Genomic DNA, 27,170 nt, shown 5'->3' with positions numbered 1-27,170 from the left:
ACACACTGTGAATGATCCACAGAAGCCCTAACCTGAAGATGCATGAGCTACTCCACCCCAGGCCCTTAACCCAGGGTTTCCAAGCCAAAGTGCTCCTCAGCCCTCCATGGCATCTGCCTCTCTGTCCTTAGTTGCCTTTAAAGTCCAGTGTCAGGCAGAGGCTCCCAGGGATAGTAGATAGGAGGGGCTCTTAGCAGTGATGGCAGCTGGAGAATTTCAAGGTTTTGAGGTTGCAATGGCCACCTCAGCTACTGAAGGAGAGGACTAACTAGATGGAGGCAGAAGAGTAAAGGCCTACAGGATAATGACCCTCACCAGGCGGGACCCAGCTGCTCAGCCTTCCTCTCATCATGACTCATGTCAGGACTTTGAGGGCAACTTAACTGAGGAAGGAGAGCTGGACACGCATCGGTGTACCACAGGACTCAGAGAGCACCAACAGAACAGCACGTTCCTGCCTAGAACCCCAAAGAGCTATGACTCTGACAATGCCCAGCCCGTCAGCTCAGCCCTAGCTAGAGCAAGAGCCTGCCTGTTCTCGTTTTCTAGAAGAAAGCTTTGTCTGTTATATTAAGCATCCTACGCTGAAGCCAGGATACATGCAAAGAAGCAGAAACTAGAGGCGGCTAAGCTGTTTATTAAATCAGTAGAAAAACTGTACAGAATTGAGGTGCAATTAAGGGAGACAGGGCTGACCCCCATGCTGGAGAAATCCAGTCCAGTCCAATGCCTGAAGTGTGGTCTGCATGCATGTGCATATATATGAGCACATAAGCTATCTGGACACCCCAGAGCATCTAAGTGTGCTGCCCCCGTGGGGGGCACCGGAGTCCATGCCCAGCGGCTGGGCTTGATGACAAGAGGTTGCGGAGCTGGGCCCTAGAAGCGGCCTAGCACAGTGGCTAACAGAGCCATGCGTATGTACATGCCGTTCTCGGCCTGGCGGAAGTAGGCTGCCCGGGGGTCCGAGTCCACTTCCACACTGCAAGGCAAGGAAAAGAGTCACCACGCAGTCCATGATGACCTATCCAGGACTGAGTGCCCTCCCACAGCCGGCCCCCGGTTATCCACAATTTTGACGTCAGGTCACCTTATCTCATTGACGCGGGGCATGGGGTGCATCACCACCATCTTCTTCTTGGCCCGGGTCATGATGTGGGGAGTGAGGATGAACTGGCCAAAGCACTGTGAGGCAGAGAGAGGCCCCGTCAGCATCTCAGGGCAGGGGTGGCTACAAGGCCACAGACTGGGCTCTTCCTGGGTTCCCTCCACACCCACACGACGTTATCACAACTGAGGGGCCCTGGCTAAGCTCCTGGGGCCCAGCCTTCCTGGCTGAGTCTAGATGCTTGGCAACTCCAGCCCTGGCTGCTCCTCAGCCCTGACACTCACAGCTTCGTACTCCTGGGTAGAGCCAAAGCGTTCCTTCTGGATCCGCGTCATGTAAAGCACGTCAGTGTCGGGCAGCGCCTCCTCGATGCTCTCAAATTCCTCCTGGAGGGGGAGGTGGAGGCAGGGTGAATGCAGTGCCAGGTTCTGCATGCCGGACCCATGACCGAAGGCCTCCCAGGATCTCACCTGCTTGGTGCCACGGGAAGCCACAAAGGCCCACACATCAGGCGGCATGCGTAGGCTAGGAGGCGCCACGTAGCGTAGGCTGACACGGTACTGGGTAAGCAGGCAAGCCAGGGAATGTACTGTGCGTCCATGTTTCAGGTCCCCCACCATGGTGATCTAGGGGAGAAACCCGATCACCAATAGGACCCCTAGACTGAGCAGCCCTCCGTCCCATTTCGAAGCTTTCAGCCTCAGGACCAGGATGTAAGCCTTCTTAATGCAGCATGCCCTGGAACAGAGGAAGTACTTTCCAACTGCCTCCCCTGCCAAACCGTCCCCAGGCAGGCCACCACCCTCACCGTCATGCCATTGACAGTCCCCAGCTCCTCCCGGATAGTGAAGATGTCCAGCAGGGCCTGGGTGGGATGCTCTCCGACCCCATCCCCGGCGTTGATCACCGGCCTCCGGCAGTGCTTGGCTGCCAGCTGCGAAAATGGGAACAAGGAAGGAGAATCCTGCCTTCCACATCTCCCTGCCTCGGTCCTGCTCTTCCCGGGTTCCCTCACCCCTCTGCCCCGATCTGAGATTTGTAGTCACAGGAAATGAGAGCAGAAGGAACCTTGTGTCCCTGGGTCCCAAGGCACAGGTGCACAGGCCAGCCTCACCTCCACTGCTCCGGGCTGGGGGTGCCGAAGCACCACGACATCAGCGTAGCAGCTCATGGTCTGCACGGAATCAGCCAGGGATTCGCCCTTCTGGACGGAGGATGTGGCTTCGGAGAAGCTGAGCACAGCGCCCCCCAGCCGGGCCATGGCTGCTGCAAAGGAGCTGCTGGTCCGTGTGCTCACCTCGTAGAACATGGAGGCCATCACCTTCCCCTGGCGGGAGGGCAGGGTTCAATGCGTACGTGTGTGGTGTGTTCATCTTGGGGAACACACAGGCTTACACGAGAGGAATACTGAGAGAATCCTTCTCCCCGAACCTCCCCGTGACCTGAATTTCCACCATTTATGTCACTCTGAACTAAAGGCTCTGCCTCCCAAAAGCCCTTGGTAAGAGTCTGAACAAGATGTGTATTCTGAGAGAGAAGGAACCATCCTAGCTCTCCCCCATGAAAGCATCAGCACGGACTGAGGGGCCAGTGAATGGGCTCGTGCTGGTGCTCAGGGCCTGACAAGTCAGCTGACGTGGGCACCCAGAGCAGCAGGCTCTTCCAGAGTAGAGAAGGCTGAGTTACGATGTGTGCGGGGGGAGTTTGGACCCACAGGAGGGAGGGAGGCCCCTCTGACCACCTGTTGACAGGGGCTGGGACCCTCAGCCCACAGCCCTGACCCTGACCTTGAGGATATCGAGGCTCCGCTCCTTCTGCACCATCATACGCAGCATGTGTGCCACATTGAACAGGTGAGACATCTAAGAAAGATCCCAAGTCAGCGAGAAAGGCAGTGGACCCTGGAGGTCCTAACCCCAGCTTGCCAGATCCTCAAAGCTCTGGGTGTCCCCGTCCTCCCTCACCCAGGCACCTGATCCTTGGTGAACTGCTGGACGGACAGGATATGTTGGCCCACTAATGAGTGCAGCAGGGGTGAGGTCTGGGGGTGCAGCAGGCCAGGGGTCCCCAAGTTCTGGGGTGATGCCTGTCTAGGTACTGGTGGTGGAGGGTAGCAGGTGCCATCAAGGGTTCCCATCAGCTCTGCTGTGAGGGGCGGGGCAGAAGAGGCTGGTCAGAGGGTCCTCCTACCCAGGCCAGATCAGAGGTCCCCACGGTGAGCATGTGTTCCAGGGGAGTCTCTCACCTGCCTCAGCTGCCTTCCGAGAAGCCTTTTCCTTTGGTTCCTCAGCTGCAAATAGGGCAACAGGGCAGATGTAAGTCTGCAGCTGAGGTCTGCAAAGAGCCCCCGTTCTCCCAGGACTCCGGATCATAGTGTCTGTGTTAAACCGACTCACACCACAGTAACTCTAGCAGGTTAGGGGAGGGCAGGAAGGACTAGCAGCTGTGGGGACGCACATGTGATTTCCCACGGGGGCTGCTGAGCAGCGGGCCCCTCCCGAGGCCCTCCCAGGTGGCAAAGGGATCCTAGGGAAATGCAACGGCCAGGCTCACACCAACCGACCACCTGGATTTACCCCACGCTCTGCTGCCCTGTGGGATCCCAGCTCCCGGGCGGAGGAACACAGCTGCCCACAACAAAAAAGGGCCTGTGAGAAGCAGCTATGGGATGCCTACCTCATGCTGGGCAGACTGATTCAGACTAGGATGAGGGGATGGCAGGAAGGACAAGGCAAATGGACAAAGAGGAGGTGCCGAGAGGGGAGGGCCTGGATCAGTTTCTAGGCCACTGAGCCCCCAACCCCAGTCCCTCCGGGACACTGGCGGGGGAGAGGAGCCCGTCCCTATGAATCTCTAAATCCAGGTGGCCAGCCCTCCACATCACAGGGCCTCTCTCTTACCTGGCAGACCTGGGTCTGAGGCTCGGTGGATTCGGGGTGGCAGGTGGAAGCGGCCATCGGGGAGCCCTGGGATGCCCCGGCGGGGCCTTTCAGGTGTCTGGAGAGACATCGGCCTAGTGTTTGAAAACTGCTGGTCCAAGCCCTCTTCAAATTCAATCCCTCTTGAAAAGCCAAAGTGCTCACTGTGCACACGGATTCTGTTCTCCATCATCTCCCCATAGCTCTGTCTTTCACTATGCTGTTCTCAACCGGGGCAGACACAATGGCCTCTAAGAGGTACGTACTAGCTCCGTGACAGGCCCCAGATACATCTCTGGTTGAGTTAATGGGCCTGTTTCCCACATGTTGCCTCCTATGCTGACAGTTGTTTTCTAGTAGACAGAGAGGTAGGTGGTGGGTATTTTAACTATCAAGTGAAGACCCTCCTACCCTGAACCCACATGAAAATATTTATGCCATTAGCCCTGCCCCTGGATGTAACCCCCAAGACCCCTGCCCCAGCCCCGAGCAGTGTGTGTACCGTGGTGATCTCACTGGTGGCAGGGGCTGAGGCTGTGAGCTGGGGAACAGCCCCCTGAGGCCACTTGCGTACATCCTGTCCGTAGCCTGGGGGCACCAGAACCTGCAGACAGAAGGCAGGCGCAGGCCAGTGAGGAGGGGCAGAGCACCAGGCTGGGATCCTGAAGGAGCGGAAGCCGGCAATGCCCTGGGGGACCTGCGCCCACCCCGGCATGGGGCCCATGGAGGGGGGAGCTGGTAGCACGCGGGTGTGCCGGGGTGGATGAAAATGGTGCTGAGGTCACCACTGGGACTGGGCGCAGGCCACACACGTACCTGCCCGTCGATATAGGCAACCTCCCCTCGTAGGACCACACGTCGGACGGTGCCCTTCACCTTCTGCCCCTCGAAGGGTGTCCAGTGGGCCTTAGAGAAGGGCATGTGGCTGGGAATTGTCCATTCGTGCTCCAGATCCACCTACCCAGGAGTCACGGGTTATGCTATGGCAAGGCCACATGATGGAATAATCCCGAGGGCTGGAGAGTCCCCCGGCCCGCCGCCCGCCCCCCACACCTCCACATAGGTGTCCTCCTGCGGGGGCAGGTGAAAGATGCGCCGAGGGCTGTGGTGCAGTCGCTGCAGCAGGTCGTCCAGACTGAGCCGGCCCTCGCTCACGGCTGTCAGCAGCAGCGGCAACATGGTCTCCAGCCCCGGGAAGCCAGGCGGAGGCCTGGGGCCACCCTTCTCCGCCAAGGTATGGGGGGCTGGGAGAAAAACCGTTACCCTCAGCACCAATCGCCTCCATATCTGAGCAGTCACACTCACCACCAAGACTGCCACCTCACTCCCAGCCCTGATGCTGATGTTTTCCTGGGAAAATAGGGAAACAGGGACTTCTTCTGGGGCCCAGACCTTTTACCTACGTTCTCTCCTTTATAATTTTGCTCATTTGTTATTTCAGTGTGCATTTATCCAGTACCTATCACAGACCAGGCACTGTATGAGAGGCCGGGGCACTACATGGATCAAGTGTCAGTCCTCACGGAGCCAGAGTCCTGGCCCACGTTCCCTGAGCTGGGCCGTAGGCCCTGCTGGGCAGAGGAGGTATGTGTTGGGCCCTCTCACCATGGTCTGAGGCAAAGCAGTCGATCACAGCCATGTTCTCCCACAGGGCTTCCACGTCCTGGCGGGAGCCAAGCTCAGGCCGGACCTCCCCCTTCCCTGGCCCGAGGCGCTCCAGGTCGTCGCGGCTCAGGAACAGATGGTGGGGGGCCACCTCACAGGTCACAGGCAGCCCCTGTGCCTTTGCGGCTTTAATAAGCAGGATCTGGGGGGAGAGTGGGGAGATCGAGAAGAGGCCTCCCCATGTGCCCTGCCCTACAAAGTCCCTGCAGCCAACATCCCTTCTCAGAAAGTTATGGGGCACACATGCTGAGGGTAAAGGCTCCAGGCTCCCCTGACCCCTGCTGCCTCCAAGGACCCCCCTGACCTCCTGGTGTTCCTGAGAAGGCAACAGGAGCACCAGGGCCTCTGGGGCACTCTCACCTCCTCCTTCCGTGCCACATGACAGATGTGCACCGAGCGCTGGGTCAGCTGAGCCACCATGAGGATGGCGGCAACGCTCTGCCGCTCCGCGTGAACCACAATGGGAAGGTGGGAAGGCCACGTCTCGAAATGCTGGGGGCAGAAAGAACTTTCAGGGAGTGTGCACGCAAAGCCTTTGATTCTCCTTGCTCATCAGAGACCAAAGCCTGCACCGAGCTCTCTTGGCTCCTCACTGCTGTCTGGCCGCCTCCTCCCACATGCCTACTCCCTTACCTCCATCCACTGGGCCACGTTGTCCAGCTGCAGCTCAGAGAAGGTCTCATTGAGGTACAGCTTCAGCCCCGCAGCAGACCCAGCCACAGAGCCCAGGGTCCCTGCATTTTCCGATGAGGCTCCGAGGAATAAGGCAAAGTCACAGCGGGCGCCAGCTTCTGCCAGCTAGAGAGGATACATATGAGACAGGACCCATTGGTACCCATGCCAGCCTGCAGCCAGTGGCCTGGGCCCCTGGGGAGGGGCAGAGAGAGCGGGGCTCACGGGGGCAGGAGACATTGGTGGGGGTATGTGGGTCACCGTGAAGCAGGGCTCACCTTCTGAGCCAGGGCCAGAGCTGGGGCATCGATGATGGGGGGCCGGGTGTTAGGCATGGCACACACCATGGTGATGCCCCCGGCCAGGGCAGCAGCTGTGCCTGAGGCAAAGTCCTCCTTGTGTGTCCCACCTGGTTCTCGCAGGTGCACATGAACATCAATCAATCCTGGAAGAACACAGAGGCGGCAAGAGTAGAGGAAGAGTCAAGAGACACGAAGGGCATCGGGATGTGAGCTGAGGTGGCAAGAAAACACAGGCGAGAGGTGGCAGGCCGTGGTCCGTGGACTGAGAAATAAAAGATCTCGGGGTGACAAAGATTCTGGGGCCTCTACACGCCATGCAATCCAGGGCGGGGAGTGGGCCCCACCACGCCCAGGCTCCCTATGCCAGCTATTACTAGTGTCCCGAAGCCAGGTTCTCCCAAGAGCTGCACTTACCAGGTAGCCGCACAAGCTTCTGGGAGGTCATGCAGTCAACGTGCACCTTCATAGGCGGGGCCGGCCCGATCTGGCCTAGGGCCTACAGGTGGAAGCCATGGTCGGGTCTGATTTAAGGGCACCCTGGGAGTTGCAGGTAGGGACTGGGCTTCCCATAACCCAGGCTTGCACCTCTCTGTGCCCGCCTTCTCTCTCTGCAGCCACGCGGCCTGTTAGCGTGGCTGCTTCACACCGAGATTTCCCAGCCCCATGACACTCGCTTCTCTCTCCTCCCCTCATGAACTCTTGCTATGCCTCTCCCCGCACCCAGGTCTCGGTTACCTCCACGAACAGTTTGGTGCACTTGATATCGATGATAAGGGGCACCGAGAAGTCAGCGGCCAGACGCCGGGTGCGGTAGCCCTTGGTGACGAAGGAAGAGAGACGCCGGCCGCCAGCCCCACGCATCGACAGGTTAATCACGAGCTCAAAGTGATTCTCGGCCAGCTGCTCCAAGATGCTTCGCTGTGGTGGGCACTCGCCATCCACCGCCTCCTCAAAGTGCCAGTCCACAGCGGTTACCTGTGGCCCAAGACAAGGTCCGAGCTGGGAGGGGAGGTGGCCTAGAAGCCCATGAGGAGAAGGCTGGGGACCCACAAGGTGGGGAGCAGGGCTGCCTCTATTTGCTACTGGCAGTCTACTTCTTGACAGGAAAGAGATCTACACTTGTTTGCCAAGAACTGTGCAGTATAAGCCCCCACACACATACATTTAGAGATGAGATTCTCAAAGAAAACATGTCAGGATGTTAACAGTGGCGAAGAGTTTCTCAAGGATTTTTTCTCTTGGCTTTTTTGCACATCCTACTTGCTCTACATAGATTGCACATGATTTGTACAATGACAATAAAAGCAGAGGAAGAGAGAGAGAGAGAGGACTCTTCGGTGCTTTCACATCCTGGAAGGAAGGGCGGCGTGGGGCAGGTCGCGGCGCCCCTGTACCTTGACGCCGTGCTCGGTGTAGAAGTCAGCGGTGCCCAGACTGGCATACAGGCTGTAGCCCAGGCTCTCCAGCAGCCGCACAGTTGGAAGCAGCTCACTTTTGTTCTGAACCAAGCAGGAGGAGGGTCAGGTTGTTTCTCCCATCTTCCACTTCAAGGTCACACCTGGCCCAGAGAGCCAAGGCCATCTGCCCCCACCCCTCTGTCCGCCTTTCCCTGGCTCCCCAGATTCTGTACCTTATAGCTGCCAATGGTCAGCAAGATGTTCTTCTTGGGGATCTTAAAGCCAGTGCTGAGCATGGCCTTGAGGTACGCCTCGCAACGGCTCTCCCCAAAGCCGGCCACTTCCCCGGTGCTGGTCATTTCTACGCCCAATACCACGTCAGCACCCGCCAGACGAGAGAACGAGAACTGGGGCACCTGAGGCAGCAGGATGTAAGAGAGGCTAAGGCATGAGGGGCCCTCCTCCCCTCGGCAGGAGAGGCAGCCACAGTCCCCTCTTCTTGGTCCCACCCAAACAGCGGGGTTAGCCTGCCTGGCTGCTGCTCCATGTGTGCCCTACACCCGTCAGCCAAACACACTCCTGGTCTTCCCTCAGCTTCCGCTTGGCTACTCCTTGGCCTTGGAACACTTCCTCAACAAGCTGTGCAAACCAAACATCCTGACCATCCTTCAAGGCCAATTCAAATACCACCTCTTCCTTGAAGCCCTTCCAGGCCACTCCTTTTGGAAGTGGTGTCTTTCATCTGTAAACTCCTTTAACATTTCTTTATATCTCTACTATGTAGTTTTATCATAGACTGTTCTATAAACATTTGTTTTTGGATCCACTCTGCTGTGTCCCATTACAGAGCGGAAGCTCTTAAGGGACAAAGGCCATCTATCAACCCTTATGGCCCAGCAATGTCCTGCCCACAGAAGATGCTCGGTTTACGTGTTGACTGATATATAATGTGTGTGGTGAAGGAACTCTCTTCCTCTCTGTCTCCCCACCACTGAGTGTGAACCTCAGTTTCGATCCCTCTTACCTTGACCCCCACGACGCCAGAGCCAGTCATGAGCCCCACCGGTTCCACTTCTTCCCCCATGATGACCCGTGTAGCCAAGGCTACTAGGTCCACGCCCAGTGTCTTGGAGACGAAGGGGAAGGAGCGAGAGACACGCACGTTGCATTCAATAACTTTCAGCTGGTCGTCCTGGGGCAGAGAGAAACTAGTCAGGCCGTCTGCAGGCTGGGCTCTCTTCCCCTCACTCACCATTCCGTGGGTCATCGACCTGGGACAGGGTCAGGGTGACTGACTGTCAGAAACCCGACAACGCTGCGGGCCCTCGCCATCACCCCTTCCCTCCAGCCTTCTGGCCTGTTCTCACGAGGGCAGGAGACAGTGCGGGGCACCCCGACTCCGGGGCTGGCACACAACGAGGAGGGGCTGCAGCCCCCTCTTCCTACCTTGGCAATGAGCTGCAGGTTGAAGGGTCCCGTGACCTGCAGCTCCTGGCCCACGGCATGTACGATGGCTTTGATCCGCTCCAGGGTTTTGGCGGTGATGTCTTGTGGTGGGGTCACCAGCGTGGCATCCCCCGAATGCACGCCTGCGTTCTCCACATGCTCGGAGATGGCGATGGCTGCCACTACACCATCACAGGCCACAGCATCCACGTCAATCTCCTAGTGGGGGAGCACGAAGGGCCACGTGACGTAGGGCACGGGGCAACTTCTTCTCCTACTTGCCCCAAGATGCTCCCTTCCTTAAGTGCCCTGGCACAACACATCCTTCCCAGCCCACTGCACCCACCTACTTCTGTAGCCCCAGAGTGGGGAGTCTTCTCCAGGGCTGGCAGCCTGCCCTCGAGAGACTTCTTTTGGTCTGCAGCCTCCTACCTTGGCCTCCTGGATGAACTTGGAGATGACCACAGGGTGCTCCTTGGAGACAGCTGCTGCGCTGCTCAGGAAGCGCTCCAGGTCCCCGTCAGTGTAGGCCACGTTCATAGCAGCGCCACTCAGCACATAGGAGGGACGCACCACACAGGGGTACCCCACGGTCTGGCAGAACTGGCGAGCAGACTAAGGGCATGGGGAGCTTAGCTGGAAGGGTCACACCCATGACATCCTCCAGCCTCTAGCTCCCCACTAGGCCTCAACTCACCTCTAGGTCACTGAGCTCCCTCCACTGAGGCTGGCTGATACCAATGGTGTCAAGAAGCCGAGAGAACTTGAAACGGTTCTCAGCTGAGTCGATGGCTTCAGGGGAGGTGCCCAGTACCCGGCACTGCTGCCGGTGCAAAGCCATGGCCATGTTGTTGGGCAGCTGCCCACCCATGGAGAGGATCACGCCCTCGGGGTTCTCCAGCTCGTAGATGTCCATCACCACCTACAGTGCAGGAGGAGAAACAAGGGTGGTGACACACTGGGTCAGGGACCTGAGCCTTCTGGCTCACCGCTCCTCGTCCTCCACCCACTTCCGCTCACATCCCACAAGCTCCGAAGAATCTTCATTCCGCCAGTCCGAAGCCCATGACTCCACCTGGAGACAAGGGACGTGAAAACGGAGGGCCTGGGGCAGGGGAGTGCTGCCCGGAATGTCTGTGCTTCACAGTCAAATCTCAAATCTCCGGGCGGTTCTCAAGTCAGGTCTCACCTGACCCTGGCCACCCAGGCTAACGGGCAGGCTTCATCCCTCTCACCTCAAAAGAGATCTCATCAAAGTAGAGCCGGTCACACATGTCATAGTCGGTGCTGACTGTCTCTGGGTTGTAGTTCACCATGATGGTCTTATACCCCATCTGTGAGAGGGAGGGGACTGATATTATCAATTAGGTGGGAGGAAGAGCAGGGAGAAACTAAGCCAATGCCCCTACTTCAGAGAGCAGCACCTCAGCTTTGGGAGGAGGGCCGACACTGTAGATACTGGAGAAGTAGATGCAAAGTGTTGGAGAGGAGGCACAAGCCTCGTGTGGGACACAAGATGGCCTAAGGGGGCTCCCCCAACTCAACCCGCGGTGCTACAAGAGAGGAAAGGAGTAACGGGAAACAGACGACGCCAGGGTTAAGTGTGGGTGGAAGGCGATTGCTGGAGCTGAACAGAACGGCAGAGGAAACGGCACGAACGTCTAGCTCCCGGACCTTTCGGAGCTGCTGGATGCAGCCCACGGCGCACCAGTCGAACTCGACGCTGGAGCCGATACGATAGACGCCAGAGCCGAGGACCAGGACATGAGGCGTTCGAAAGGGGAGGTCATGGGTGGTGCCCCAGTATGTCAGGTACAAGTAATTTGTCTGCGCCGGCCACTCGGCTGCAACGGTGTCAATCTGCTTCACTGCCGGGCAGATCCCCAGTTCCTGACGCAGCTTGCGAACAGCCAGTTCTGTGCTAGAGAAGGGGCAGAAACGTAGGCCCTGGGAGTGGGGTATGGACTGAGCATACTGGGGAGATCCCAGGGGTGAAGGTCAGAGGCTCTGAAGCTCCCCACTCTCCCCATCCTTCTGAAGGCCCCTTGCTGGTACAAAGGTTCCCTGCCCCGCACTGCTCAGCCGGAGGCCCTCACCGCCCTCTCTCACCTCAGAACTGCGAGGGCAATCTGCTTGTCTGAGAAGCCGAGGCACTTGGCCTGGTGCAGCAGGTGTGGGGGCAGAGGCTGTCCACGGTGCTGCTCCAGCAGCTCGGCGTGCGCGACAATGCGCTTCATTCGGTGGAGGAACCAGCGGTCGATGCGCGTGAGCTCATACAGGCGCTCCACCGAGTAGCCAGCCCGCAGAGCGGCTGCCACCACAAAGATCCGCTTGTCCGTTGGAGTCTCCAACTCCTGGTAAGGAGAGGGCAGGCCGATGGATACGGAAGGATAGTGCAGAGGTAGGAAGCAGGAGTGTTAAGCACCACGTTCCCAATCCACTGTCAGCACCTCAAAAAGCCCAAGAGCACGAGTGCCATCATCTTAGGAAAGGAAGCCGCAGACCACAGCAGAGGCTCTGCAGTCACAAAAACCTGGACACAAATCCTGGCTCTGCCTCTTACTTCCTGTGCAGCTTTGAGCAAGTTCTATAACCTATGTAATCGTTAGTGTCTTCGTGTATAAAAACAAGCCTAATAATCCGTCCCTGTATGATGGTAAATATGTCATCACAAAATTCGCAGCAAAGTGAAAACACAGCAAATGTCCAATAGAGCTTGCTACTGCTATTACGGGTGACATGCTCAGGGGCTGGGGACAGAGGGCAGCAGGGTCCAGTTTAGGTATATTGCCGGGGGGAGGGAGGCCACTTACCACATCGCTGACTGGCTTTACTGTGTGATCAAAGCCCACACAGTTCTCATCCACCATGCGCAGAGCTTTCTGGAAGGCCTCCTCAAAAGAACGCCCAATGCCCATGACTTCACCTGGAGACAAAGGATGTAAACCTGGGTCTTGAGAGCAGCGGGAATGCTGGTGGTTTACAGTCAAATGTCCCGGAGGTTCTCAAGACTCATGGTGGTAGGAGTTATGGTGTTTCATTATTAAATCTTTAATTTTCAGCTCTTCTCCCTATGATTTTCAGGTTTTATTAGTGAATATAGCATTAAAATGCCTAAAAAGGCTACATGGATATTGGAACATGTTAGTTTATCACAGTGGCCCAGCCACTGATGGTTATCCACTTAGTTTGCTTTATTCGTATTGTGAGGACACCATCTGGAATCTGTCTCATCCCTTAAAACTTTTACCAAAAAGTCTGGATAATGGGAAAATGATCCCATTACTCTTAGAATCTACCTAGAGCTAATCACACGTACAACTATCACTTTATAGTATTTCTTCCTGGATTTTTTCCCCAGGTATGTTTTATATGTGATTATAATACACATACAACTTCCACCCTGCTTTTCTCTTTGTAAGCATCTTCTCACATTGCTGTGTAACCTCTTGACCAGCAGTTTAATTCCTGTATGACTTACCAGAATTTAACTGCTCACTTACTGAAGGACATGTAACTTTGAAGTGTTCATCATTCTAAGTGAGGCTGTGATGTGTTCTGTGCTTTGGATTATCTTTTTTTACGGGGTGAGGGGATTGCCTTTAGTATAAATTTCCAGAAATACAGGGGCAATAGGTTCTGATCTTCATAAGCATTAATTGCTTTACAGAAGCGTGTGCTTTACAATTCAAAGTACAGGTTTAACCAATCTTCTAAGAAGTATGTATAATCATTTTAGCCAATTTTTGCTAATAAGCAAAAATGTTATCTCATTTAACTAGATTTCTATTTACTGATAAGAGGAATTGCAACCCCGTTTGGATACTAATTTCCTCTTCTGTAGTTTTGTTCATGTCCTTTGACAATTTCTCCTAGGGTTTTTAAGTATTTCTTACCGACTGTATTTTTCTGTTTACAATCCTAATATTTATTTCTTTAAAAAAATTTTAAAACACCAAGATGTTAATAGGGTTAAGGAAATGGATTATGAGTACTTTGTTTAATTTCTTCATAATGTGGTTATATTACATGAGTTTTATTTTGGGTAAAAGAAAAACCCAACATACTCTTACTTGCATGCCCAGGAAAATTCTGGAATCAAATATATGCTTAAATTAATATGATTATATATATTGTCTTTGTGTGACAAGGTTATAGGTGATTATTATTATTACAGGTGATTAATGATTATTCATTGATTAAACTATCTTATCTATTTCTCGATGATGCATATATCTTAACTTATGTAATAAAAGTTACAAAAAGTTACCAAAGATCACATTTCAAAAATACTTGAATATATGCCAAAACTGAAATGTCTTATTTAGGAACCAATTTTTGATTGTCCTATTGCTAATCCACTTCTTCTAGCCACAATTTAATTATGGCTTCGTTCCCATGTTTTCATATAATTTTCATATAACAGGAATTCATCTCCAGAAGGAACAACTTGGCAGTCTTATAAGATTTCTAAAAATTCTGAAATAAAATCTGAGCTTAGACTTCCTTGTCTAAAGTAAGGCTACTATTGCTCTTAATGAAACAAAATGCTGTTACCCTTAGCTGGTGGCACTTTGGTTCATGCACACGCTTGTCTGGGTTGAAATGTTTGAGAGAGCGGTCTAAGGCGATTAAAAGGACACTGTAAGGAAGCATGTGAACGCAATTCCAGCACACTCCACCACTGCGTGGAGGCCGACCACTACACCCATTCAGTGTTCACTACTTAATTTCCTAGTTTTTATGAAAGAGGTCTCTGATATCCTACTCTGATCTTACATATTGCGTTAAAAAAAAAAAAAAATTAATCGGTGACAATGGCAGAAAGTGCCCAGAGACAAGGAAATGCTAAGAATGGCTGCCTTGGTGCTGGCTTGGATTTAGAAGGGTTCACAGGAAAATAGCAGTCATTGTTTCTCCCAAACATCAGTATTTAAACTAGCACAGAAAACAAACCATCACTGTCACCAACAGCTTAAGGGCAGCCCTGGGCAAAATGCCATGAAGTGCTGTGGGCAGAGTTTCACAGAACTGGTGTCACTTAAGAAAGGAACAGTAGCAACCAGGTCTAGTTTTCGGCTCTTGGCCCTGCCCTCTACTTGGCCACAACACTTTCCTTTTGCAGGCACCTCAGTGACTCAATGGTATGAGACAGATGAGATTTTCTGGTGGCTATCGCCCCATCCCAGAGTTTCTGACATGCCATCTGGAAGTGGAGGTGGCATGTGCATTCTGCCATGGATTTCCAGATGCCTTTAATCCCCACCCCTAGTAAGGACTATATCTTAGTCTGAAATGTCCCTATTAGCACTGAGAAACTATGTTTCAAGAAGCTGCTAATATAGGAGCTGAAAGGCCATGCAAGGGAACTAACTCTATGATATTCTAGATTCTTGGGACAAGTGGGACCTCGTGGGGGTGATCTGGGGAGGGTTCTCCAGAGGTGTGTCTCTCTCACCAACACTCTTCATGCAGCTTCCAATCTTCGTGCTGACGCGGAGGAACTTGCTGAGGTCCCAGCGAGGAATCTTCACCACACAATAATCCAGGCTGGGTTCAAAGGCTGCTGTTCCCCCTGTCACCGAATTCCTGGAATTCAGCAGGTGGGGATGTCAAAAGGACAGAGTGGGAGACATAAAGGGTGAGATTCCAGATAGCTCTCTCCATTCCCACATATCCAGGCTAATGTCTTTTTCCTATTCCATGAATGTTGTCTTCAGCTCCCCACCCTCTTACCTCACTGATCTCTCCCCCACCTTGTACCTGAGCTCAGGCAGAGGGATGCCCAAAGCCAGCTTGGCTGCCACATAGGCCAGGGGATAGCCTGTGGCCTTACTGGCCAGGGCAGAGCTACGAGAGAGTCTGGCATTCACCTCGATGATGTAATACTGCAAAGAGAGAGAACAGAGAGTCACTGGGTAACTGGCCTAGAAGGCCCTTTTAAGAAAGATCTCAGAAAGACAGGAAAATAAAGCCCTCTCCAAAGGGATGCACAGCAAAAGCCCACCCCCACCCACCAGCCCACCACCACCAAAGACAATCCCGGCTTCTACTCCAGTGTCTGCAGGGCCAAAAGGCCTCTTAGCCTTGAGGCTTCAAAATTCTATGGAAGAAATATCAGCTCCAGGATCTAAAGTCTCACCTGCTCAGACTCAGGGTTCAGGGCATACTGTACATTGCATTCCCCAACGATGCCAAGGTGCTGGGTCACCTTGATGGCCGTCTGCCGCAGCAGCTGGTACTCCCTGTCATTCAGTGTCTGGCTTGGAGCCACCACTATAGACTCACCAGTGTGGATGCCCAGTGGGTCCAAGTTCTCCATGTTACACACCTAGGAAGGGAGGGTCTCATGGAGGTGACTGCCAAAGGGAGTCAGGAGGCTATATCTCAGGGTCATGTTGCCTCTGGGTCTGAGGGACACTGAACCCTCAAAGATATCAGCCCTGGCCTCTGCTTTTACAAGAGCTCATGCTGCCTGACACTACTCCTGCCCCGCCTCTAGCACTTACCGTGACACAGTTGCCGTAGGCATCTCTCACCACCTCATATTCGATCTCCTTCCATCCCTTCAGGGACTTGTCTACCAGCACTTGGCTGGTATGGGCAAAAGCTGGGGCCACGAGAGCAGAGAGCTCCTCCCTGTTAGATGCAAAGCCGGAGCCCAAGCCACCCAGGGCGAAGGCTGCACGCACCAGCACAGGGTACCCCAGTCGCTCCGCGGCTGCCTGGGCCTGCAGTGAGCAGAAGAGATGAACAAACAGGTCAGGCCTTGACTGCCTGCTGAGCAGAGGGTCCTGGGCCCAGAGAAAATAAGATATAAACACCCTTCTACCTCCCCCCAACCGCCCCGCGAACCTGTTCAAGGGAATTTGCTGCTTCACTGGGGGCTACATGCTCTCCAATCTCTGCCATCATGGAGGCAAAGGCACGTCGGTCCTCAGTCAGCTCAATGGTCTCCACAGGTGTGCCCAGGACCCGGACACCATACCGTGCTAGTACGCCAGCCTTGGTCAGCTCCACACCACAGTTCAGAGCTGTTTGGCCTCCAAAAGTCAGCAGCACGCCATCCGGGCGCTCATTACGGATCACCTGAGGGAGGGGAGAGGCATAACGGGCATCGGGACCCTGGTCAGGGGACGGATCAAAGAGGTTTAGAAACCTAGGGCAACCATGGGCCCCTGACCCCCCCGCCCCGACCCCTGCCTGCCCACTTGGGTTCCCTTCCTCAGCCCCGCCTCACCTGGGTTACATAGTGAGGTGTTATGGGGAGGAAGTACACCTTGTCGGCCAGCCCCTGAGAGGTCTGCACTGTGGCAATGTTGGGGTTGATGAGCAATGTCTGGATGTTCTCCTCCTTCAGGGCCTTGATCGCCTACGTGGACAAGGACGGCCCATCAGCCTCGACTGCAGAAGCAAGGCTGTGGAGTCCCCGGTGGGCATTTCTTTTTCTCTTCTTTCCTCTCTGTACTCTTAGTCCCTAACAACCAACTTCTGCTCCTTAGCACCTCGCCTTTCTGCACATTCCCCAGATTTCCTTGTTCATTTCCTCCCTACGACTAGTGTTCATGCCTTAGCCCTTCTCCTTAAGACTTCCGCCATTCCTGAGGGTCATGTACCCAGAGGCGCAGGATGGACATGGCTTACCTGAGAGCCTGAGTAGTCAAACTCCCCAGCCTGGCCAATGGAGAGGCCCCCTGAGCCCAGGATCAGAACCTTCCGTGGTGGCAGAAGCCCAGAGCCGGGGCCAGGAGTCCCAGGCGGACAGAGGCGCTCGACCAGCCGTTCTCGAACTGCGGAGGTAAAGAAAATCATAAGCTATTAGAGCTGAATGAGACCGTAGAGATCATCCGGATTAACCCTCTCACTTTACAGAAGAATCTAGAATGTCATGCCTCTAATGAGTAGCAGAGTCGGGATCAGAACCTAGGACTCACGACTCAGGAGTTCCTTTCAACAGAAGCATAAATGAACCATCTTGGCTTGGTTGCCTTTCCACCCCATCCCCTTAACCTCCCAAGCATATATCAGTTTCCTGGGGCATGTCAGTCTTATGCCCATCCTGGAGCCAGCCCTGTTCTTGGTTTTACAACCCAGTTCTACTCAGGTGCTTACCTGTCTGGCCCTCAGGGTTCCCAGCTGTGACATCTTTTACGGTTTCCAGAAAAATATCAAAAAGAAGCTCCATGTCTGAAGGGCCAGCGTGGTGCTCTGGGTGAAACTGGACACTGTTGAAGAGATTAGGACATGAAACCTGTCATCAGCACTGGCCTGGGCACTGGCAGCCTTGGAAGTGGGTAGAGGGATAGATGACTGGGGCCCACTATTACGCTTTACTTCTTGGATCTCCAAGTCCCAGGGGGCTTCGAAGCTGTGCACATCCAGTCACTCTGCCAGAATCACCCAGGCTCACCTGAAGAAGGGCAGGCTGTCGTGTACAATGCCTTCATTGGAATGATCATTGGCATTGGTGAAGAGAGGAAACCAGCCTGCTGGCAGTGAGTCTGTCTCTACAGCAAATCCGTGATTCTGGGATGTCAGAAAGCAGCGCCCAGAGCCCACCAGCAAGCATGGCTGGTTATGGCCTCGGTTTCCATACCTAGAGATAGAAGCAGCTGAGTCACAGGCCCCTTTCACCCACCCCCTTCACATGAACCAAACCAAACTCTTATTGAATCTAGGATTTTCACCAGCCCCCTCTCCTGTTTCAATACTAATAAATACCAACTCTCTCCCCATTCCTAAGACTCCACAACCCTCATGTCAGTAGTGTGGACTCTTCCTCTCCCCCTAAGTCCCACCTCATCTTGTAAGTCTTGGCTCCGATGGCTAAGGCCAACAGCTGGTGTCCCAGGCAGATCCCAAAGACGGGCCGGGGATTAGGCTCAGATAAGACACGGCTCAGTGAAGATATCACACTCGGATATGAGGCAGGGTCACCAGGGCCATTACTCAGGAAGAGACCCTCATATTCTGGAGTGGGCAGAAAAGATGACATCAAAACCAGTATTCAACTAGAGACACACTTGCAGCCGTTACTGTTAGACCGAAGCCCTGATCTCCACTGTCTTCCCTACGACTCATGTTGTAGGGACGGATCTCCCACCCATGCCATCTGTCTGTGGCTACTCACCCCGGCTGTCCAACTCATGGTCCCATGGTACCACAGTGACCTCGGCCCCACGCTGGCACAGGCATCGGATCTGATTATATTTGAGGCCACAGTCCAAAGCGAGGATCCGAGGGGTACCCCCTGCATTGACTACCCATGGTGCCTGAGGAACAAAGGGCAACAATTGGTGGCTGTGATCAACAGGTACAGATATGCGCACACCTACCCCCAGTTCTGAGGCCTTCTCTACTTCTCCCTCGAGCGTACGGCGGCTGTACTACAGCATGCAGCACTCTGCCTCCTCTGTACCTTAATGGAGACCTCTGGGACCAGGGGGCGGGCATTGGGGTCCAAGAATGGCAGGGATGCAGGCTCTGTCCCTTCCGGAACTAGCTTTCCCAGCAGAGATCCTTGCTCTCGCAACTTCTTAGTCAGCTCACGAGTGTCCACTCCTGTCGAAAGAGCACACTCTGAGAGATCACACTCCCCTAGCTCGGCCATGCATGAGACTTCCAGGAGCACTTCCATTCCAGAGCCCCGAGTCATACACAGCTGTTCTATAGGCATCAAAATCCTAGGCCATCCTGATGGAGGTACACTACCATCAAGGATTCTTGCCAGAAATATTACAAATGAACTGCGCCATGACTCTAGATCTGTTTAGAGGAAAAGAACACCCTTAAGGACACTATAGGAATGTAGTCAACAAAATGCAGACTGTGGAATGCTCTAAAGAAAAACAGACCTGTTTTCGCCAAATAGGTTAAGAGGCCCATAGATTAAAAAGACATATCAACCAAATGTGACGTATGGATCTTTAGATCCAGATTCAAATAAACAGTGAAAAAGAAAAAAAATAGATAACTGGAAAAACTTTAAACCTTACCTGAATATTTAATGATATTAAGGCATTATTGTTTATTTTTTAAAAGATATGATAATGTTGTTATGGTCATGTTTTAAAAAGGATTCCTTTTTCATAGATATGGAACTACTTATGGGTGAAATGACACGATGTCTGAATTTTGCTTCAAAATAATCTGGGGTTATAGCAGTGGTAATAAAATAAATTTAGCCCTGAGTTGATAACTATAGAAGTTGGGAGTTTATTATACTATTCTCTTTTACTGTATGTTTGAAATTTTCCATGTCAGCAAGAGCTAAGTTCCTTGCCCCAGACTTCAATCGAAACCTTCCAAACAAGATACATTCCATCGCACACTTGGACTCAAGTCTCAATAGTGCACAGAGATCTGCTCTGGATTCTTTCCACTCAGGCACCTGTGCTCTGCCCAAACACCCTTGTGCTTGCGCCATACCTTGCAGGCCAGGTATGCCATGCTGCTGCATCCACTCGTGCAGGGTGCGGGTGGCGCTCCAGTGGCTGGGCGTGGGGCAGCACTCTCCCACTACCAGTCCTGCCACATGGATCCCCGAGGATTCGAACCACTGTCGATGGAAGGAGATCATGAGGAGCCCGCACACCTCCCTACGTAGTCTTTTCCCATTGTCTGGCATAGACCTATACTTCAGCCGCACTGATTGACTTGTCATTCCTTAAACACACTAAGCACCTCATGCTTTTGCCCTTTACAAGCAATGCAGTCTCCCATATAAAGCACTGAACACATGGGCCCAGGGTGCCTAATTAATCATTAAAAACGATATTTTCCTTTTTCCTTCCTTTTCCTTTATCTAAAAATGAGATCACAAATCCCCCTTCCATGAAGCCACCCTGACTTACCCACTGCAGCTTGTGCCTCTTCCTTACAGCTCACCTAAGTTCATTTCATTTCCATTGTTCTTGCTATTTACGTGGTAATATGAATGTGTTTATGTATGTTCCTCAGACAACTATGAACTCCTCAAGAGCAAGGTAACTGATACCCGGTAGCGGTCAATAAACATTGAGTGCTGGGGTAGAGGTAGTGACCATGAAAAAAGACAAGGTCCCTGTGCCACATGTTAATTTGCTACTTAGGGAGCATAAAAATTAATAAAGTAACATGTAAATAAACAAGATCATAATTACAGAGTGTGGTAAAAGCAGGGTAAGACAGGTAGGTACACAATACCTTACTAAATAAAAGGTTCAATAATGCTAAACATGATTATACACTCCCCTTCATAGGGGTTTATCATAAAAAAAAGATAACACAAATTTGTTACCCAGCTGATAAACATTTAATAACTAAACAGAAAAATAGGTAATTTATGTAGGAGGGAGTGCATATTTAAATTATAAATGCTTAGTGGTGGAAGGTTTAAAGCAAGATGGATACTGAGATTGTTCTTTAGAGATCTGAAGATTAGTGTGGCAGAACCCTCTGTGGCCAGGAGGACTAATCTGCAGATGGACAAATCTGTGCACAATGCACGTGGCACAGAAGCATCCATGGTGGTCTGGTGGCTCTCTAGGAGGCTTTGCTCATCTCGGTTCTGTCAGAGCCTCAATTTTGCAATTTTATAAAATCAATTTTGTGTTTACAGTTGACAAAGCTGAATACTGACATGTTAACCAAGGTACTACATTAAAAACTAGAATGTGGTGTATTTATAGGTTTGTGATGAAGAATGGTCCTTTCCAGGAATAACAAGTGTGTCCCTTATCTAGAGTTCTCTTTCCCAAGTGTCAGGGTGACTGGAAAGGCAAATTAAGAATTAAAGGCTCGGTAAGCCTGGATCAAGACAAAACAAGTTTGAGAAATACTGCACCTAGGCTATAATGATTTCTACTATTAACTTGTGTTGATTTATTTTATTACTTGAACTCTCAGAGTACAACCCGGTTTTCAAATTCCAGAGGAGGAGGGATAGCAGAAACCTCATTGTGGGAAGAAACTGAGTTTTCTTGTCTAGAGGTAGGAACTCTACTGAAAAGTGATGGAAAATGAATCAAGGAAAGAAAGTTAGGTGTAGAAGATGATAATCAACTTCACTGGTTTGGTAGGTGAACTGGGAAGGGTGTCCCACTGTCACTGGAAATGTTGTGACCCCAGTTTCTAGTCCCTTTCCCACTAATCTGAAAGCATTCCTCCAATCACAGGACTCTGCAGCTAAAAAATCTTCACTGGTTCCTCACCAGAGCCCAGACTCTGGCTTGGCCTTCAGCACTGTGCCTCTCAAGGTACTTAACGAGCCTTGCACAGTACCTGTTTTATCGCTTCGGTATGTTCGTTCACCTCAGGATGCCTAGCAGAATGTCAGTGTCTTCACTAACAGTTAATAATTACTGATTTGATACGGGTGGTAGAGAAAGCATTGGGTGTGGCTACCTTACTGAGACCGAACTCATCCACTTCATCTGCGGGGATGCCATAGTTGCCGATCAGAGGATATGTCAGCACTAAGATCTGTGCTTTGTAGGAAGGGTCAGTGAGGGCCTCGGGGTAGCCGACCATGCCGGTTTGAAATACTGCAAAAAAGAGGCAGGGCTCAGGTAGGGCATCCTTCGGAACACTGACCGGCGCGGTGAGAACGCCCCAGAAAAGTCTGCCTTGACGGTGAGAGATCAAAGGGCCTGGGCTGGGTATAAGGGAGCCGAATGGGGGGAAGGGGTGTGCCAGCAGGAAAATGGCGGGGTTTGGGCAGGGCAGGCTGGGCAGAGAGGGGCAGCAGAGTGGGATGAGGTCGGCAGCCGGCCCGGGCTTGCTTACCCACTTCGCCGGCAGTCGACACAGCGGCCCCAAATGGCTGGCCCCGCAGGACCGACCCATCTTCCAACACCAGGGTCGCCATGGGAACGCAGCTCAGAGACGTGGGCAAGCAGAGAAGCTGGAAGCCCAAGTTTCCGCCTATGCTGGAACCACGTGAGAACTGTGCGCCCAAACTCGGTCCACGTGGCTAATAACCGCGCGGGTGCCTGGAGCAAGCACCCGGCGGAAAAGGATGGGAGACTGCAGACTGCGGCGGCGCGGGCCGCAGACGGCGTGAGGGGTGGGGCCGACACGTAGGGGGCGGGGCCAGGGCGGCGCGGGGGCTGGAGGTCCTTGTCTACGCCGCGCGAGGCCAGGGGAAACCTGAAAAAGAAAGCGGACTTCCCCAAAGCGGTCCTTCCCACCCTAACCAAGAAACACACAAAGCCAGGGCGCCTTTCCCTAAAAGAAAAAAAAACGTTTATTATAGTTAACAGCACAAATGGGAACTGGTACTGGTCCTTTTTTGGACTGGAGTGACGCTCTGGCATTGTGCAATTTTCCATCTTCCTTCCAACGGTGGCCTCAGCCTTGATGACGACCCGTGCTATCCAATCTGCCTAGGAATCAAATCTCCCTGGCTGAGCTAAGATAGATCAGGATATTTAGATCAGTAGGAAGACCTATTTGGTTCACGAAGCCTTGGCTTTCCGGCGTTGGGTCCCCCAAAGCAAGATGGATATGGATAATGTGGCAGATCCCAGAATCCCAAAGAACATAAGCAGTGGAAACGAGCCCTGTGAATAAAAGACAAAAAAAAAAAAAGGCAAGAAAGTAACACCAAGGGCTACATCCTAACACCCAGTTCTTTCCTGGTTTACCTATGCCCTCATCCAAAGCAATTCTCTCAGTTTCCTTCTCTAGGTGATTTGCATCAGCTCCTGGTCTTACGGCTCTTCTTTCTGAGAGGTTCTTGCTCTATAGATTTCTCTTGTCCCAAACTAGAAGGCCTAAATCCTTACCTGGCGCATACACTTGTAGCCATGGAAGCCATCAGCACAAACACACAGCAAAAGACCTGGCCCATCAGGCACACAAGATCCATTCTCAGGACATATTTCTGAAAGCCAGAGAGAAACAGAGAACATCACTGGACCGCATTAGGTGTGTTTCTCAAATATCTGCTTCAACTTTAGATTCTCTCAATTATTTCTAGGTCAGTTAGAGAAAGAAGATTGCAGATAATCAGAACGTCGTCATCATAAATTTTACAGGTTTTTATTAAAATATAGCTAGCATACAATATCATATTAGTTTCGGGTGTACACCAGTTATTTAAACTTTATGTATCTAAAGAAGTGATCACCATAAATCCAGTAACCATCTGACAATCACTATCTCAATATTATTGACAATAAAATGTTTTAATATCTTTTCTTTCCAAGGAGTAAGAGCCTCAGAAACCTGAACAAAAGGCACATAAGCAATTTTACTGTCTTTCTGATGAAAGGGGGAGAATACAAAAGAGGAAAAGGCACTTCCCAAAAGGGTGGAGATGAGAAGGTATACCTGCATCCCTAGTGCTATTACAAAGGTTCCTTTGCCCCAAGCAGGTTTGGTTGTCTGTATACAAGGTGACAGTATTCCAGGCATTTATACCTCCAGGACAGTTGACATCTTGTGGCAGTATCCTGAACACAACAGTCATAATATGTAGTTTGAAGTTGCTAAGCTCACAGCACTGCCCCTCTTTGATTCTCTTCCCCACCCCTTACCCTTACTCACAGAGTCTGGAGCTGGGTGAAGCCATGGAAGGTGTCAGACAAGTCATGCTTGAGGGGGTTTGCTTGCAGGTCTCTGAAAAGCACACACTGTTAGCACTGTACTCTAGGAAAACACCCTAGAACACCCTTCCATTCACACATTGTCCTGGACTGGTAATCCATCCAGTTCTCATTCAGAGTTATTCAAGTTTAGATCAGTATTCAAATATCATTTTAGGAGTCCATCCTCAAAGACTTTCCCATCAACCCTTTGCCATAGTCATCTTTCGGCCGGGAGGATAACTAACCACTTACATGATGATAGCAGTATGTGCCTGAGGAAAATTTAGACCTGGGTCCTTCAGAGAACAGTTTTGGAGATCCAGCCTGATGAAATAAGATAATCAGTGTAACTATGTCTCTCTCCTCTATTCACAGTAAGCTAATACAACCCCTTTTCTGCTAATATTAATTTAACACAACTGTGTTTAGGGCCACAAACTCGGTGCTGTAGTAGATGTTTTAATCCTATACCATCCAATTTAGTCACCACTAGTTCCATGTAGCTATTTAAATTAAATTAAAATAAAAAAAATTCAGTCCCTCATTTACACGAGCTGCATTTTAAATGTTAAGTAACCACTAACATGTGATTAGTAGCTCTGTACTGGAGAGTATAGATATGGTACATTTGCATAACGGCAGAAAGTTCCTTGCATCTGTGCATACATGAGAAATTTGTTTCTTGTCTAGGACAGTGAAACTTACATCATGATATGATTCTCAGATCCACAAAGGACCTCCAAATGGAAAAAAAATTCAAATCATATAAATGAAAGCTTTTTCCAAGTGCATTTTCTATCACAGGTTGGATGTAAACTACTGGATATTAAGGACCACATCACATTATTTTTTTCTTCAGTATCTACTGCTGTCTGTCCTTTTATTCTACAAATATTTACCAAATGCCTACTAACTGCAAAAATTTGGAGACTAAAAAACCTCTCAACATCTTAGCTTTCCAATGGCTTACAATGTAGTAGGGGAACAAGGCCACCACTAAAAATAAAAACAATATAAACACTAAATTTCGACATGAAAGAAATCACAGGACAGTATATAAATGTGAGTGGTATAATCACTAAGGATTAGTGAAAGTAAAAAAATTAAAAATATTACTCTGGTATTTAGTAGTAGGAGGAATTCACAAAAGATGTTGAAATTAAAGGTTGGATATGTCCTACTTTGGTGGAGAAAGGCGATTTCAGGTAAGGAGAGAAGCCTGAACAAAGAAATGAAGGTACAATGTTTTTGGAGGTAGGCCAAAGCCAGACCTTCATGAAGGGTTTGAGTGGACAAATAATTGGAAATCTAATTTTCAAGCCAAAGAGTGATGATGGGAAAATTTAGTTTTTCAGAAAGTTTAACACAGAGATGTACTTAGGTAGATTAGGGAAAGAGGAAAATGGAAGGAATACATTTGACATTTTGAGTTTGAAGTGAGGGTATTACTCAAGAGGAAATGTTGAACGGGAAGCTAGAGGGACCCACAGTTTCCTGGGGCTTGGAGAGAGATCAAAGGATATTAAAAGAGATCTAGTTTTAGGCGATACCTGCATGGTGGTTACAGGTGAAGCTATAAGAATAGGTGGATTCTCAAGAGTGTAAAGGGAGAAAATGCAGGGACTAACCTGCATAAGGGGATAGAAAGAAGAATTTGTTCAAAGATGAACATAAATTAATCAAAAGGAAGAAAACCATATTAGTACACTGTCTTGGAGGCTAAGCAGCTCATTTCATGAAGACACACAGCAAATAATCCAAAGAGTTAAACAAAAGGAGTTAAACAAAAGAACAAAGCTTTTTTAAAAACAAAGCTATAAAAGCCTTTTTTTCTTGAACAGGCAAAAATTATGACTTTTATGCAGTTTCAACCAGGAATAACCGCAGGATTATTTACCTAGCCAAAAATGCTCTAACAGATTTAAAAGTCTGCAAATCATCGTTTAGATGCCTCCAAAATAGGCACAGATATTTATCCCAAAAGCCAACCAGGCAAGCCCTGAGGAATCGGACTTGGGAACTTTTTTCCATTATCCATAGATGTCTTCTCCTCCCTCACCCCAGAATGGTGCCCTTCTGATTCAGGCAGCAGCGGGCGTGCAACATTAGCTCTGGTGTCTGCTTACAATAAAGGGCCACTTTCGACAAATTTTGCACACTTCCTGGACACTGGATGCATATCTGCGGAAGAGAGAAAACCATTAGGATTCCAGAAAGCCAAGACCAGAACAAACAGGCATCAAAAGTTAACTGCCAGTATTCCTCTCCAGAACTCCTCTATTATAGAGCAAGAAAGTGTCCTACCTTTGTATCAGGTTTGACTAGGGGATGCATTGTTTCCCCCTGGAACCTGGTGCCCAATCAGCGCACCAGACTTTCTGCAACCAGACCTTACCCAGAGAAGGCCTTCGTCTTTGAGGATCACTGTTTGAACATATTTATTATGTCCTCTCCAGTGACTTCTCAATTTGACAGCCCCGGTTTGACTGGGTGTAAAAGGACTGCAGGTACACAAAGAACTCATCAAGCATTACAGAAAGTACAGTCCTATCACCGCACGATATGAGACATTTGTGCGTGGAGAGCCTGCAGAAGAGCCAGAGGACTCATCTGTACAAAGAACAATTTAACATTATTCAGATTAAGGAGAGATAAGGTCAAAGTTCAAGGGCTTTTGGACGTAGGCAATGCGAGGGTGCTGGGAAAACTGCGCAGCGAGAGTAATTAGGAGCGGGGGCCGCCTGCGCTACCGCTGGGGAGGCCTCAGGGACGCAAGCACAGCTGCGGGCCCGCAGAAGAGAGCAGAGGGCGAGCGAGCGCGACACTCAGCTGGCCAGCAATTCTGCTTCAATCCGACCTCTAACTTGCTTCTGTACCTCGGGTATCGCCAGAGCCCTTTCCACGCCCAGAGCGAGGAGGAGGGCCGCAGCCCAGGGTACCGGGATAGAAAGACTGCCAGGCCCGCAAGGGAACATTTTCCCCCTTCCTTCGTCCTTCTCAGCAGCTCGCGAGACTTGAGCATGTGGCTCCGCCCCACTCTCGGGGAGGGTGGGGGGTGGAGTAGTGCTGAGGGCCAGTTGGCCTGGGGCGGG

General features: G+C 51.3%; 2 protein-coding genes across 5 annotated transcripts; both read right to left on the bottom strand.

Annotated features, from left to right (window-relative positions):
* Window positions 1-617: 617 nt before the first annotated feature.
* CAD (carbamoyl-phosphate synthetase 2, aspartate transcarbamylase, and dihydroorotase) lies at window positions 618-22,597 on the bottom strand. 3 transcript variants are annotated; one of them, XM_016129038.2, is made up of 44 exons: window positions 22,274-22,541; window positions 21,893-22,032; window positions 19,937-20,066; window positions 18,927-19,069; window positions 18,639-18,780; window positions 18,307-18,478; window positions 17,919-18,104; window positions 17,621-17,733; window positions 17,153-17,298; window positions 16,749-16,880; window positions 16,364-16,597; window positions 16,018-16,239; window positions 15,651-15,839; window positions 15,272-15,396; window positions 14,967-15,097; window positions 12,322-12,434; window positions 11,618-11,862; window positions 11,183-11,429; window positions 10,744-10,842; window positions 10,206-10,430; window positions 9,941-10,123; window positions 9,509-9,727; window positions 9,087-9,254; window positions 8,296-8,478; window positions 8,060-8,164; window positions 7,401-7,640; window positions 7,080-7,161; window positions 6,642-6,808; window positions 6,325-6,489; window positions 6,052-6,183; window positions 5,632-5,833; window positions 5,080-5,270; window positions 4,843-4,983; window positions 4,529-4,630; window positions 4,009-4,105; window positions 3,354-3,398; window positions 3,081-3,250; window positions 2,896-2,970; window positions 2,223-2,435; window positions 1,917-2,042; window positions 1,579-1,734; window positions 1,393-1,494; window positions 1,091-1,185; window positions 618-982 (listed from the first exon to the last, which is right to left on the bottom strand). In XM_016129038.2, exons 1-44 carry the CDS (start codon window positions 22,353-22,355, stop codon window positions 880-882), a joined length of 6,678 nt encoding a protein of 2,225 aa, XP_015984524.2. In that variant the 5' UTR covers window positions 22,356-22,541; the 3' UTR covers window positions 618-879. The 3 variants fall into 3 exon arrangements, with proteins under 3 accessions (XP_015984524.2, XP_015984523.2, XP_036080239.1); XM_016129037.2 differs by having other exon boundaries at window positions 3,081-3,253; window positions 22,274-22,539; XM_036224346.1 differs by lacking the exons at window positions 618-982; window positions 1,091-1,185; window positions 1,393-1,494; ... (4 more) ...; window positions 3,081-3,250; window positions 3,354-3,398 and adding an exon at window positions 3,471-3,735 and having other exon boundaries at window positions 22,274-22,597.
* A 112-nt stretch (window positions 22,598-22,709) lies between these two features.
* ATRAID (all-trans retinoic acid induced differentiation factor) lies at window positions 22,710-27,099 on the bottom strand. 2 transcript variants are annotated; one of them, XM_016129051.2, is made up of 7 exons: window positions 26,955-27,099; window positions 26,138-26,259; window positions 24,331-24,402; window positions 24,038-24,109; window positions 23,822-23,943; window positions 23,275-23,372; window positions 22,710-23,049 (listed from the first exon to the last, which is right to left on the bottom strand). In XM_016129051.2, exons 1-7 carry the CDS (start codon window positions 27,051-27,053, stop codon window positions 22,945-22,947), a joined length of 690 nt encoding a protein of 229 aa, XP_015984537.2. In that variant the 5' UTR covers window positions 27,054-27,099; the 3' UTR covers window positions 22,710-22,944. The 2 variants fall into 2 exon arrangements, with proteins under 2 accessions (XP_015984537.2, XP_036080240.1); XM_036224347.1 differs by lacking the exon at window positions 26,955-27,099 and adding an exon at window positions 26,383-26,927.
* Between the last annotated feature and the right edge of the window lie 71 nt (window positions 27,100-27,170).

The sequence above is a fragment of the Rousettus aegyptiacus genome, unplaced genomic scaffold, assembly GCF_014176215.1.
Source record: "Rousettus aegyptiacus isolate mRouAeg1 unplaced genomic scaffold, mRouAeg1.p scaffold_m13_p_7, whole genome shotgun sequence".
Lineage (NCBI taxonomy): Eukaryota > Metazoa > Chordata > Mammalia > Chiroptera > Pteropodidae > Rousettus > Rousettus aegyptiacus.
Note: the sequence above shows the minus strand (reverse complement) of the source record. Positions and strands in the feature narration are given on the sequence as shown.

Coding starts and splice junctions, on each gene's coding strand:
- CAD (XM_016129037.2), bottom strand. CDS start 22,355: ATGGCGACCCTGGTGTTGGAAGATGGGTCGGTCCTGCGGGGCCAGCCA. Junction 17,299..17,620: donor GAACCCTGAGGGCCAGACAG/GTAAGCACCTGA, acceptor TTACCTCCGCAG/TTCGAGAACGGCTGGTCGAG. Junction 6,184..6,324: donor ACGTGGCCCAGTGGATGGAG/GTAAGGGAGTAG, acceptor TTCTGCCCCCAG/CATTTCGAGACGTGGCCTTC.
- ATRAID (XM_016129051.2), bottom strand. CDS start 27,053: ATGTTCCCTTGCGGGCCTGGCAGTCTTTCTATCCCGGTACCCTGGGCT. Junction 24,110..24,330: donor GCACATACTGCTATCATCAT/GTAAGTGGTTAG, acceptor TGTGCTTTTCAG/AGACCTGCAAGCAAACCCCC. Junction 23,373..23,821: donor TAATAGCACTAGGGATGCAG/GTATACCTTCTC, acceptor TCTGGCTTTCAG/AAATATGTCCTGAGAATGGA.